General features: G+C 37.2%; 1 protein-coding gene across 2 annotated transcripts; it reads left to right on the top strand.

The window, feature by feature from the left end:
* Nucleotides 1-1,813: 1,813 nt before the first annotated feature.
* Nucleotides 1,814-14,517, top strand: LOC108688485 (pecanex-like protein 1). Of its 2 annotated transcripts, XM_018194762.1 has the most exons (15): nt 1,814-2,183; nt 2,530-2,776; nt 3,934-4,212; nt 4,289-4,617; nt 4,814-4,957; nt 5,043-5,296; nt 5,407-5,669; nt 5,788-5,856; nt 6,103-9,869; nt 10,250-10,394; nt 10,474-10,732; nt 10,807-11,160; nt 11,274-11,386; nt 11,500-11,774; nt 12,079-14,517. In XM_018194762.1, the coding sequence occupies exons 1-15, from the start codon at nt 2,031-2,033 to the stop codon at nt 12,358-12,360; spliced, it is 6,933 nt and encodes a 2,310-aa protein (XP_018050251.1). In that variant the 5' UTR covers nt 1,814-2,030; the 3' UTR covers nt 12,361-14,517. The 2 variants fall into 2 exon arrangements, with proteins under 2 accessions (XP_018050251.1, XP_018050252.1); XM_018194763.1 differs by lacking the exon at nt 5,788-5,856.
* Nucleotides 14,518-14,715: the final 198 nt, after the last annotated feature.

The raw sequence follows: 14,715 nt of genomic DNA, 5'->3' as shown, positions 1-14,715 counted from the left end.
GTGTGTGTGTGTGTGTGTGTGTGTGTGTGTGTGTGTGTGTGTGTGTGTGTGTACGCACTCAGCAGCATATATGTTAAAAGATAACAAAAAGAGGTTTTTAGATTGTCTTTTTAGCAAAAAGTAAAAGATATATTTTATATTTATCTATAAGACATATTTTAGTTTTGTCGAAAAGATAATTTTAAAAAGACATCTTTTCGTCATCTTTCTATGGTTATCATTTTCGCAAAGCAAAAGTTGACTAAAAGATATTTTTTCGTATTGCCAAAAAGACAACATGAAAAAGATATCTTTCCATTATTTTGATACTTTTTATCACTCATTCGCGAACAGTACGCGAAATCGCCACCAAGTAGATGTGATGCAGTTCAGTTTCTCGTGTTTGAAAATCGTATAGGACAGAATAAAAGATACAGCATTATGAGAAATTTTGTTCTTGTCTAATGAATACTAAAATATTTTTTTGTAGTCGAGTCCTCAAAGGGGATTATGATGAAAAATAATCACTCTTGCATATAGGATATACCAAACATTGCAGGAAATGGGATGGGACGTATATTGTCAATCGTGCAATTTTATTTCGTTTTATATAAAAATTAATTTAGGAATTCGATGTTATTAAACATTATATTGTATCAAATTTTTAAAAAAGTAAAAGAAATTGTATTGAAGACACTGACGAAATATTATTAAAGACCTTGGGCAAATTTTCGGCGGTAAAAAGAGTCCGGAGATAATTAAACGCTGACATTATCGACAATTGATATAAATTTGCTATTATTATTAACATAAATATTTGGCTTATGCATTATTAAATTCATGATTTTTTTATTATATAAATGTTTCATAAATAAATATGCATACTTGTAAAGTTATAATATCCTATATATTACAATTTTTTTTCTGCAGTTATCATCTCTGTTAATAATCAAATTTTGATTATAACATTAAAATCACAATTTTAAAGAAAAATATCGAATATTATTGAGTTCTAAATGCGTAAAAATGTCTGCTAAATCTAATAAATCATAAAATTAACGCAATATTATCAGTTTTTAACTCTTAATTATTTCAATATTCTCAAGGACGCAAACTCCTATAAGGATGTCGATCTTTAATAGTATTTCATCGGTGAAACTAAAAGATATCCAAAGAAATTATCCTTTAGTTATCATATGGATAAGATTATAAAATTACTAGCAGTGCGACACTGTCGGCATCTGTCGGCTTTTAATCATCTTTTCATCGACTATATTCTTTCACTAAAAAATATCTTTATAACAATTTAGTCGTCTTTTAGTCATCTTTTAAACGACTTTATGCTTTCTGTGCATATATATGATTACGAAATTAATATAAAATTAATACTATATTATCAATTTTTTATTAATCACTTAAATTTTAGCAATCATGCGAATTCCATATATAATACATTATATTGATAAGACTGCGGTAAAAAAATCCTTTATTATCACAGTTAATAAATTATAAACGATAATGTTTATCCAAATTGGTTTATCCCAATTTTAGTTTAAATTGATCGGTCTTATGAAAAATGTTAGAAAATTACAATTTTATTTGCAATTTCTGGCGTTTTTGAGATATTTCGTGTGATAATTCGATTATTATTGGTACAGAAATTTGTTTTACCGGTAGAAGTAAAGTTTCTTAGCGAATGAGCGAGAAACGAGTGCAAATTGCAGACTGCAGAGATGGTGCCTTTCGCAGGCAAGTTGTCGAAGATGTCGCTGTGATATGACAGTTTGGCTGTTCCTTCGATTTTCTCCTTCATTCCGAGCTCCGAAGTAGGTATATCTGTGGCGGTGCGGTGGCCAAACCATCGTGTGTGCGCCAGATCCATCGATTTAACGGGAACACAAAATAAGATGCAACGTCGTCTCTCCGTACGTCACGCGTCCGGTCGTGTCGACAAGCTGATGACACTAAGCGCGATCGCGAACAGGATCGTCGGACGTTAAGACGTTATGGAAAGATGGTGAGGCAGCTCGATTACATCGGCCACTGGGAGTATGGGTTCGCAAACGCTGGAGATCCTGAGGCAGGGCGTCTGGGCGAGCCTAACAGGCGGCTGGTTTTACGATCCGCATCTCGATATTTTCTCCAATACGTTCCATCTCTACATCTGGCTGTTCCTGCTCTGCCTGCCGTTTACGATCTACCTGGTAAAAAGAAAAAGGAGGAAAAAAAGCGCTTGCAACATTCCTTTTCTCTCCTTTCTATATTTGCGCAGCCGTTTATTTTGAAAGTTGCGTAAAGCCTGTTTTCGCAAAACTATCAAAATAGGCATCCAAAGTTAATTTTTTAATGAGAGTTTATCGTCGTATTTCATATTTGAATTCGTGACACTTTCAAAAGAAACGGCTGATTGTTGACTCGTGATTATTTAAGACACTTATCTAATGTTTACATAAATGTTTTGCCATCTTTATCTGCAAGAAACTTTGTTGCTTTTGTTTTTTATGACAATTGCAGAAGAGCAAGTCTGTTAAGGAGAGTTTCATGTTTCAGTATTTCCCTCCTACATTATACGTTTGGCTGGCATATTGCTCGTCATTCGTCGCTGTTTTTGGAACAATAAAGTGTGTAAATCATGCTCTGCACTGTGTATATGATACCACCGAATGTCTAGAAGAACCCAATCAAACTATCAGTCAGCAGAAATCAGAGGGTGAGAAGAAATGGGCGAGCCATAACAAATCTAGGGAACAGTCACAAGATCAAACCAGCCATGGCATAGAGCTGCAAGTTTTAAATGGTATCTATGCTGCATGATTCATAATGCTAATCAACTCAATGACATCATAATTGAGTTTATATGAATAAATAGCATTATTATATAATATGTATATAAAAGTAACATACTATGCTAAGCATATAATTTAAAAAAATAATAATAAGACTATTTTATTTTAAAATGATTAAATTTTCTTGAAAATTTGACCTATTGAAATTTTTACATTCCTAAAAAATTTCTTGAAATATGGAAATATGAAATATGGAAAAATTTCTTGAAATATATTCCTGAAACGGGTTACCATTCACTTTATAAATTTCTTCACTCGCAACCTTCAAATTCTCCAATCTCTTATAAAATCTAGGACATAGAACGAAATTAGAATAGTCCATTCTTATCTTAAGACTTTAATGTCTTCAGACGCTAATATAGCTTTGCATATTATAATCTTAAGATCTTTGTCAAAACTAATTATAAAACCGTAACTAGCATCTGAAAGTATTACTTAAGATGATCTTAAAATAAGAACCAACTATGAATACTGATCTATGATTGGTTTATGACATAAGACTGTACTTAAGACAGTCTTAAATCAACTATGAATATATAATGATGATTTATTATGAATCAATTTCTCTTATCATCAAACTTACAAAGCCCCATCACACTATGAAATAAATATGTTAATTTATAAAATTGAAATAAAATGACTGAAAGGACCTACTTAGGGAGATTTACAAAGAACTTTTTTATCTATACAATAGAACTTTATTTATCCGAATATGTCGAGAAACAAGACAATTTGATAATTAAATGGTTCAGAATGTTCAGATAATTGAAATCAAATTCCTATGATTCTTATTAATTTGGATAATAAGAACTCGGCTATAAGTTCGTATATTTAGAATTGAGCATGAACTTATTTATATAAACAGAGAGTTCTACTACTATATTTTCTAGCTCTAATGACAAATTATTTGATAAATAAAATTATTACGAGAAAACAATATTTTATTCCACTTAATATAAAATTTCTCATAATATGTAATTTCTATACTTTAATATTTTTTTGTATAAATTCCATTTTTTCATCATTAACTTACAATATTCATATATCACTTTGCTCGAAAGCAACTTTTCTCATTGTATATTTTTCTCATTGTATAATCTGTTTCTAGGTAAAACGGACACACCACCTGTAGAATGTTCATCACGCAACTCGTTTATTGAACCAAATATACAGAATTCCGACGCAGATAGTATAACGTCTGAATATACTCGAGACAAAGCTAGCTCGACCATAGATTTAAAGGTAGAAATACATAGGAAAAACAGTTCGGAAAGCTCGGAAGAAGCTCAGCAACTTAGTAAACCAATGATAACCAGCATCAACGTGCACGAAGCTGAATTAGTTTCTGCACAATATCACGAACCACGATCTAAAAATATTATAAATGGTAATTCTCAACTATATGTAATAATATATGAAAAGATTAAAAAAGAGAAATAATTAGGATTAATATTTATGTGTAGAATGGAAATTGAAGAGGCAAAAGTGTGTAGTAATAGCGGAGGAAGATCGACCCCGTGTGTTTTGCCAACGATATTTTAAGCAAAGCAATCTCGGTAAAACGGGATCTGAAAGCCAGATAAAGCAAACCAGTTCGTTAGAATTGACAAATCATCGTCATATCGGCGACGATTATCCATATTGGATGTTAAATCGGAGCGTTCGCAGACTCAACTCCAATTCCATACCGAAAGCATGTTTAACGAATGATCATCCACAAAGTTTAGAAATCATATCAAAGAAAGGAGATGTGGATAACAATAAGATCTCGTCTCATCCACAATCCTTAGAGGTAAATTTCCTTTACAAATCTTAATTGAAGTATATTAAATGAAAAAATTGAAACAATGTTAAGTAAAAATCTCAGTTGAATAACATAATTGAATATAATTTTGCAACCTTAAACGATTTATTCCTAGCAAGCATTAATAACGAGCATTAAAATGTATTAATACTTCGTAATATAAAAGTATCATTTTAATTCTAAGGTTATTCCCAAGAAACCGCACCAGCAATTAGTACATCCACAAAGTCTCGAAACAATTGGCGCTACCAGTAAAAACATAAGTAACACTGATGACAATAACCTGCCACTTCATCCCCAGAGTCTTGAAACAATTAATACCAAAAAGGTACAATTTGTTTTATATGAAATATTTTGTTGCAACTATTTTTTTTCCATAAAAGATGCATATTTTCTGAAATGAAATGTTGAAGGTTTTACCACAAAATACATTGAAGAGAAATCAGCTACAGCTACAGCTCTTACCGTATCTTAGTTTCGGATCCGAGATAGTTTATCCGATAGCGGAACAGAGTGACGAACAATTTGCTAATGAAAGTTCAGAAGAATTCAGCCTTTGTGATTCCTACAGTCCATTACTGACACGAAAAAATATAAATGATGCAAGCGCTACGTCTACTCGAGATAGAAGTCTTAGCGCTGGTAGATTTGAAGATAGATTCTCAAGGTACTAATCAGTAAATATAATTGTATCATTAAATATAAGCATTAAATATAATGCTCTCTCTAATTAAATACATCAACACAATCTTATTCACGTTAGCATTATCTTCTTAGATTCAATGACGATAACGGAATAGATAATAATTCTGCAAATTCTCGAGATGCTTTATTAGAAGAGTCCAAATCTAGAGGAGTGAAAAGGAAATACAGCAATGCCAATCAGAGCAATCATGAATTTTCGGACGGTGAAAAGAGCAAAGAAAAACAGCGAGATAAATCGAAAAACACGGAAGATCCGCTCAATTCAGGGAGCATAATCGGAATAGATTGGTTGTTCGAGAGCGGGGATTGTTCGGGGGAACCGTGGACAAGTAAGAGTAAGTTCAGCGTATGGAAATGTATTGATTTTTTTTGTAGGTAAAAAGTGATCTGGTCGAATTATTTTTTGCTATTTGCAAGCTTATATTGTTACGTTTTTCTAATTCGTGCTGCCAGTATTTTGGACTTTCACTCGCTCTGATGATACGGATACGTCAGAGAGCCTACAGACGGCTAGTACAGATTGTAAGTTGGACGCACTATAAAGTTAGGTTTTTCAATCGCGTTGGGGAAATTACTGAATCAAAGAATATTTTAATACAGTACTCGATTGGCAGATGAGCGTATCGCACATTTAGCGCCACCCAGCTTTGCGCATGATTTTCAATTCACAATGCAATCTTCACAAATAAGAATTCAAGCAATCGATCTTCTAACGTTAATCAAAATTGTAAAATGAATAAAAGCAATACGGTATACTGATTTGTGTAGATCTTCATTCTAAAGAGCCCGATTCGGGATCGTCGAGTACAACGACTCTCAGCATCGAAAATGAGGTAAAGCGGAATTTGCTGCCACAACTAGAGGTGGACAACACTACCAAGCGTCATCAGGGAGCGATTCCCAAACAGAGCCGTCCAAAACCCACCGCGTCGGACGTCGCGGACGACAGTATCGTGCCAAGTGAAGAACAGCCACGGGGGAATCTTAAACGTTACATCCAAGTGCGACGACAAAGAACTAGGAGGCGAGATACCAAGCTCGAACAAACAAGCGGTTCAAACAACGAATTGAGCACGTTGCTGCCGAGCCCGGCGTCTCCGTTATTGGCCGCGTTACTGAATAATTCCGGTCGGGATCTGCCTGGTCAGTCGAACACCACGTCGTCTGATTTGCGGCTCAGTCGCAATTCCGAGAAGCGAACTTTTCGGGCTAGATACGGACGACTAAAACGACAACCTAATATAGTTTACCGTGCTAGGTCGCGCAACAATGCCAGTCGCGATGATAACGTTGTGCCGTTAACTGCACTGTTCGGTCTGATCTCGAGTGGCGAGTGTCATTTAGCCACTAATCAGAACGACACTTCGGAAGGAGCAGTGCACTACTTTCGCGACGATAACGGTCATTGGTTGGCTTACACTTTCGATGAGAAAGGTCTAGATGTGACTGCCGCTGCTGCGGCAGCGACAGCGACGCAAATACCCGCCAATCCACACAACGAAAAGCTCTTAAATACCTTACTACGTCAGCAACTCAATCAGAATATACATTATGATGCGACTTGGGAACTCGCAGAGTCTCTGAGCAACAGTTATAGCAGTCTGTCACTCAATTCTGCTGGTCTGACGGTGATAATCGATACACCACCGGTGCTGTCAAGTCCGGCAAGCAATCAAACCAAGACGCAGAGCTCACCACCATCGAATTTGATCTCCTCGAATACGGGCAGCTCGAATCAATGCACACTCGGCGAGAATTCGGAGCGCGAACAGTTTCATCACACCTTAATCACACATTCGGATTCGATGGCCGACAGGAATCGTAGATTGCAAAATCTACTGGGTAATCTGAATCTAAATCAATATCATTCAGACTTCAGCCGTATGCCAGTACTGACATTGCCCACGCAGGAACCCGACATAAACACCAGTCTGTCGTGGAATCGTTTCGTTGATGGTTTGGATGGCTCCGATTCCAAGCCCACACGAACCAGACATTATTATAAATGGAAGATTGGAAGACTGCCACATATTAAAATACGCTTCGATCGTCTTGCCTTGCTAGCTCTGCTCGATCGTAATTTGATTGTGTTTGAGACTATCGTTTCCACGTTTCTGGCGGGTGCAGTCGCGGGATTAGGTCTTCTGCTGCTGCAACAAGGCTTCTATCGGGACATCTTCGCGTTCATATTCTGTTTTGTAACAGCCGGTTGCCAGTATTCACTACTCAAATCGGTCCAACCCGATGCCGCATCGCCTACGCACGGTTTCAATCGCATTATAGTATTCTCCAGGCCCACGTACTATATTCTATGCTCGAGTCTCATTCTGATTTTCAACGAAGTGCTTAGGAACTTCAAATCGTCCGATTTTCGGGTATATGGATTGCGTGTCGCCGATTACGATCTCATACTACAAGTGCGAAACATTCTTCTAATATTTCTGCTCTGCTTTCCAATTATATTTTCATTAGGACTCTTCCCGCAGATCAACACGTTTCTTATGTACGTTTGTGAACACCTAGACATTCATCTGTTTGGCGGCAACGCGACCACCAGTCTGGTATCATCAGTGTACTGTCTGTGTCGCAGCGTTATCGCAATTCTTATTCTTTACGGATTTGCCTACGGCGCCCTTCTCGAGCCCAAATCCTCGCAGCACATCTTATTTTCTATATTCGTCGGTCTACTCGTCGCAATATCCTACCATCTAAGTCGATCATCTTCGGATCCCACTGTGATTTGGGACATCCTCAAAACGAATTTATGGCCCTTAGAGATAGGAGACAGATATACGGAGGAAAAAGAAGCCAAAATTATCGAAAATACGTCGTCAGCACAGACACCTGTAGGTGTGAGTTTTAAAGTGGCCAAGAGCAAATCGACTGGCAAGAAGAAGGCCGTGAAGATCAAGGTGAGCGAACAAATGTCAGATACTGAGCTGGTGGATCCTTTGCCCGAAAAATTACGCTCGACTGTGAACTTCAGACTGAAGAACGATCTGATTGTGTGCACGGTAATTGGCACTCTATCTTTCGGGATTCATCGTACGACAGTGTTCACCGCTCTGCAACCGGAACTCAATCCGGTGCTGTGGAGTATCGTAAGCTGCCTGGGCTTTCTTCTGCATTACATCGTGCCGCAACTACGTAAACAGTTGCCGTGGCTGTGCCTTTCAAGACCAGTGTTACGTAGTCATGAGCACGCACAATTCGAAGTACGCGAACCGGTGAGGATCATGTGGTTCGAGAAGGCTTACGTATTCCTGTGCTTTCTCGAGCGGAACGTGCTCTATCCAGTCGTCTTCTTGGGCGCACTCACGGAATGCTCGTCGAAGATCGCGGACAAGTTTGGCGAAAGTGTAGGCGCACTCATCATTGTTGTATGCGGCCTCAAATCTCTCAGGTCGGCGTACTCTGACCCGTCCACCCGCTATCTCGTCCTCGTCTTTGCGGTGCTCTTCTTTCAACTCGACTTCAAAAATTTAAGTGAAACCTTCTTGATGGATTATTTCATCACGGGAATCGCGTTCGCTAAGATCTATGAGCTGTTGCTCAAGATCCGCTTTGTCGTTACGTACATTGCGCCCTGGCAGATCACCTGGGGCAGCGCGTTCCATGCGTTTGCCCAGCCCTTCTCCGTGCCGCATTCGGCGATGCTCTTCCTCCAGGCCGGAATCTCTGCTATGCTCAGCACACCTCTGAATCCCTTACTGGGCAGCGCGATCTTCATCTCGTCCTACGTGCGACCTGTCAAATTTTGGGAAAGAGATTACAAGACTAGAAGAGTGGACCATTCAAACACGCGTATGTCCTCGCATCTGGAACGCAATTTGGGCGCCGACGACAACAATCTGAACTCAATATTTTATGAGCAACTCACGCGCTCTCTTCAACACAGCCTGTGCGGCGACCTCGCTCTCGGTCGATGGGGAAACGTGGAGCAAGGCGATTGTTTCCTGCTCGCGTCGGATTATTTGAACTGCTTAGTACACATAGTCCAATTAGGTAACGGACTGGTGACGTTTCAATTGAGAGGTCTTGAATTTCGAGGAACATATTGCCAGCAAAGAGAGGTGGAAGCAATCTCAGAAGGTATCGAGAATAATGACAATTGCTGCTGCTGCGAAATGGGCCATATGTCAAATGTACTTAGCGTAAACGCAGCCTTTAGCCAACGTTGGCTCGCCTGGGAAGTTGCTAGCGCCAAATACGTGCTAGAAGGTTATTCCATCTCCGACAATTCGGCAGGTTCTATGCTACAGGTGTTTGAGTTTCGCAAAGTACTGGTTACTTATTACGTTAAAAGTATCATCTTTTACGCCGTGAAATCGCCCAAATTGAAGCAGTGGTTAGAAAATCCGGACATCATTCACGCGCTGAAACCCACGCTCGACAAGAACTTCGTCGACCTTGATCCCGTCTTCAATGTAAAAATCGACGAAGATTTTGATTTCCGAACGAGTGGCATCACGCGAAGCTTCTTCTGCAATGTTTACCTCGACTGGATACAATATTGCGCTGGTAAACAAGATAAGGTGATATATATATTGGTGATATATTTATATTATTTCATCACCTTAATATTATAACACAACTCGTTATTTTAATAATTTTGCATTGTCTTTGTATATCGGCACTTTAAAATAAATAAAAAAATATTTATTAAATCTCATCAAATACAATTATCTTTTTTAAGTGCTATAAGTAGCCAGATGAAGAATTTGAATCACGAAAGAATTTAAATTACGAAAGAATAAAAATTAAGATGTAGCTACCTTATGTTATAAGAAAGAAAATATTAAATTGTTTAAAATTAAAGTATTACAATTGGAGCATTCATTAAAGTGATGATCTACTCGTATAATTCATAATCCCTCCGAAAATTATTTCAACTACAAAATATTGTATTTTCCAGTCGTTGGATAGAACACGTGATTCGTATCTCGTGTCTCTGTGCCTTTCATTAAGTCTACTGGGAAGACGCGTGTTAGGCGCTGCATCTCACAATACATTATCAAATGTTGAATTTTTTCTGTATGGATTGCACGCGTTATTTAAAGGTATAATATGACTTTATAGCAATTATCCACGAATTATTTAATGTAAATTTTTTTAAACTTATTATATATTCGATAACAGGAGATTTTCGGATAACATCGTTTCGCGATGAATGGGTGCTGCTTGATGTCGATCTCTTGCGCACCGTAGTCGCGAAAGGAATAAGAATGGCCTTAAAACTACATCAGGATCACTTTATGAGTCCAGAACAGTACATTGAATCAGTGGCGCTCTACGAAGCCATCGACAACCATGATCAGAATCTCGTTATCAGTCACGAAGCAGATCCGCTTTGGAGAAATGCTGTATTAAGTGGAGCACCCAGTCTGCTAGCACTCAGGTTTCTATTTCGCAAAATGAAAATTGCGGAAATGCTGCATAACAAAAATTAAAACGAACTTTCGATATTTTCAGACATGTGCTTGATGACGGCATAGACGAGTATAAAGTGATAATGCTCAACAAACGTTACTTGAGCTTCCGAGTGATCAAAATGAACCGTGAATGCGTCCGTGGACTTTGGGCCGGCCAGCAACAGGAGCTGGTGTATCTGAGAAACAGAAATCCGGAGCGCGGCTCGATACAGAACGCTAAACAAGCTCTAAGAAATATAATCAACAGTTCTTGTGACCAACCGATTGGGTATCCGATCTATGTCTCCCCTTTGACGACCAGTTACGCTGAGACTAACGAATATTTGTGCTCGATAATCGGAGGACCATTAACTTTCGGTACTATAAAAAGCACTGTATTGAAACTATGGAGAAGGTACGTATTTAGAATGAAAATGATTTTATCTCAAACCATATTTAATCTAATTTTAAATAGGCAACGTAATAAATTTATTTCTGGATCTGACAATGAACTTTTCTCATTTTTAGAATAAGAAGAAGATGTGGTCAAGGTTGTTCCTCAGGCGGTACTGGTTCCCAAGATGACGGAGGCTTCGGAAATGATGGAGTATACGCGATGACTACATACAACATACATTCTGGTATTTGCAAATATCTATTTGATAATCAATGTTATTGCAATAGTTCATCAATCTCAACAACAATCTCATATTTAGATTATATTATTCTTACATGCATAATTTATGAATGATAGGCTATGCTCAATCGGGTCACAACACTTCCGGTTCTCAATCAATGGAGTCTGGCTGTCAAATCGGCGGTTCGACTGGTCGGGGTTCCCTCGGTCGTGCAAATACGGGTTCTCTCGGTGGTAACAGAGGCTCGCTAGCTTCCGTCGGGAAGCCAACCAGCTCGACACTCGCCAGTTTGGCCGGACTTCTCAGTAATAATGATATTAAAATGGAAACGAAGAGTGAGACGAGTTTTTCCAGTAAGCTAGAAAAAGAGGAAGTTTTTCAAAGAGTTCGCGTAAGTATTATAGCATCATATGCATCAAGTTTACATCAACTTATTGATTATATGTAAAATGTAAAATGTAAAAATTATATGTAAAAATGCCTTAGAATCACTCTCAACCATATTAATTCCATTAGTCGAATTAAAATGAATTGTTTAAAATTATATCTGATGTTTTATTCAAGTATTATAGTTTTATTATTTGAAACTTTTAATCGCTATCTGATTAGTATTATTGGTAGATTTATATGAAAGAAGTAGAAATATTTTATAAAAATATAGGTGAATCATTAATGAGACGATTTTTCTTGAACAGATTATGGACCCTAATCAAGTATACGACGCTATCAATTTGGGTCGACGTATAGATGTGATTTGGCCAGACGAAAGGATGCGACAGCAAGGTGGTCGTTCCGGCTGGCAACATTGGGTACCAGAGAGAGGCATGGAGGGTTGCGTAGTTCATCGTTGGTCGCCGAATCATCGCGACCCCAATCGACGATCGCACGTCGACAAAGTCATCCTGCTCGTGAAGATTGAGGACAAGTATGTGCCGATAGCCGAGCAAGGCGTACGCGATCTGGGAGCAGAAGTTTAGCATAACATCTCCGAAATGCGTCAACATACAGTCATTTTTGTACACTTGTTCTACCGACTAGCAGACTTGCGGATGTATTCCATACGTATCGACTGCTGGCCATCTGCGATCCGATTTTCACTCGAAAGTTTTGTCTGGCATTAACGTGAAAGCGTGGAAATTAATTTCTAATGCGAACAAATATATCATACTGACAATGTCGAACGCTAGTTACCTACTTCCACAAAGTCAATACTCGCCATTAGATCGTAAATTGAAGGACTCGGATTAATGACATGCTCAATCATGTGAAATCCTTAACTTATTTCAATTGATAAGTTTCACTGTGGTTACAATCGCAACGTTTAGCATCTCGTTTTTCCTGTTTTGTTTTTAAGGTATTGAAGAACTTGCGATATTTTTCACTTATTTCACTATAGAATTGTCCGTGAAACTTCCTTCATATCTTTCTCCTAGCATGTTGTTGCCGCAAACCCCTTCGATTTGGTCTCATTTTTGTTGATATTGTACTTAGAAGTTTTGCAGATACAACTCGATAATATTCTTCGTCAGATTCAATGTCCTGTTCTTTTCATCTTGATCGTCATTGAATCGCTAAAGTGTCGGACATTTCAATGCGAAACTCAAATATGTTGCAAGAATTGTAGAGACTGTATAGAGAGAGGAGACAGAGAGATACATACAAATATTTTATCACCTTGTAAGTACTATGGATATATATATTGTTATTTCTCACGAATTGCATGAGAAGATAAAATGCCAATCGCCAAGTTATTCAATGCAATCCGAATTGTATCATGTTGTACCATACATACTGTATATTAAAATATGATGATATATTAGTTCATTTATGGGAACAGATGTTACTTGTTGCCCAATATATCTAGATTATTTACTATCGATTAATAGAGAAAAGGTAGCGTCCGAACGCATTTCTCTTCCACTAATCTGATGTAAATGCGGTATATATTTTTTGGCAGTGAAAGAAAGGATAAAAAGAAAAGAATGAATCATAAAATAGAAGTATATTATTTATGGATATGTAATAATGTATCATATAGACAAGAGGGAATCTCTTTAAATGTATTATTGCTGCATAGCAGATACAATAAGTGGCATCGATAGGATTAATTGTATATAAAAGTGTCATTCGTGTTTTTCTACATTTTGTTACGATTCTCTTTTTTAAAAAGTAAGAGCATTGTAGATATATAAATTGTATATACGTCGTTATACACTGCATTGTCGCAGACTTCAAAGCGTCCAGGATCTATTCTATTTGAGTATATATATATAATTTTGCGGGATCACGAAGTCACTCTAGCAGGACATATCGACGTGAACTAAAATAGCGGTGTCATCTCGTTCATTTCCACGCCGTGTCCATGTACAAAAACTCTCGAATTTGTGCTTGGTATTACTTAATTACTCGCAGGATTGTTAGTCGACAGTGCATTTACATCCGATGGATATCTCGTTATTATGTATTGATGATATCATATATTGAGTACACTGATGTAATGCTCCATCGGGCAACGAAATGTATGTAATGTTATCCTTAAGAGAAAGTTACGAATCGTTTCTTTTTTCTTCTTTTTCTTTTAATTTTGTATATAATTTCTGTAAATCAATTTCTGCTTCACTTGTTTCCTTATAAATTTTATGTACGAATTAGAGACATAAATATTGGTTATTTAAATAATAAGAAACGCAAGGTTGCTTGCAAAAAATATGCTTAAATCTAAAGCACTTAACTTGTTCGTTCGTTATCGTGTAGAAAAAAATATATATGTATATGTATATATACATAAGATATATAAATATTCATATATATTTGGTAAATAGAAAAGAGTAATAGTTTTTTGCAAGTGACCACAGAATCACAGCATTGCCTTATCATGGTGTCTTAAAAAGCACCTGACTGATAATGAAAAAGATTATAGCTAGTCTTTTAATTAAATGTTGGTAACACATTTATGTATCGCTTGCTGCCGAAAGACGCAAGGGAGTGGGAAGGGGGAGAAGGATGCTCTTTCACTACAGAATTACGTGAAGTAATCTATTATAATCTCTGGCCTACTATATCTTTAATGGACAGTACTTTCGTACACTGATTGTAAACAATGATCAACAATAAACGAAGAAATTGAAATCTGATTAGATAATGATTTATCTCGGCTGCACTGCCACGAAGATACGTGATTTACGTAGCTGTTAAAGTAACTGTCCTCTAGCCTCGAATAACTTATTGAAATTAATATATACATTTTGTACAATTTAAGATAGCGTATAAATTATCTATTGAACATTATTATTATTATTAATTATATTATTAAACGAAATTAAGTTATATCA

The sequence above is a fragment of the Atta colombica genome, unplaced genomic scaffold (assembly GCF_001594045.1).
Source record: "Atta colombica isolate Treedump-2 unplaced genomic scaffold, Acol1.0 scaffold233, whole genome shotgun sequence".
NCBI classification, from domain to species: domain Eukaryota; kingdom Metazoa; phylum Arthropoda; class Insecta; order Hymenoptera; family Formicidae; genus Atta; species Atta colombica.
Note: the sequence above shows the minus strand (reverse complement) of the source record. Positions and strands in the feature narration are given on the sequence as shown.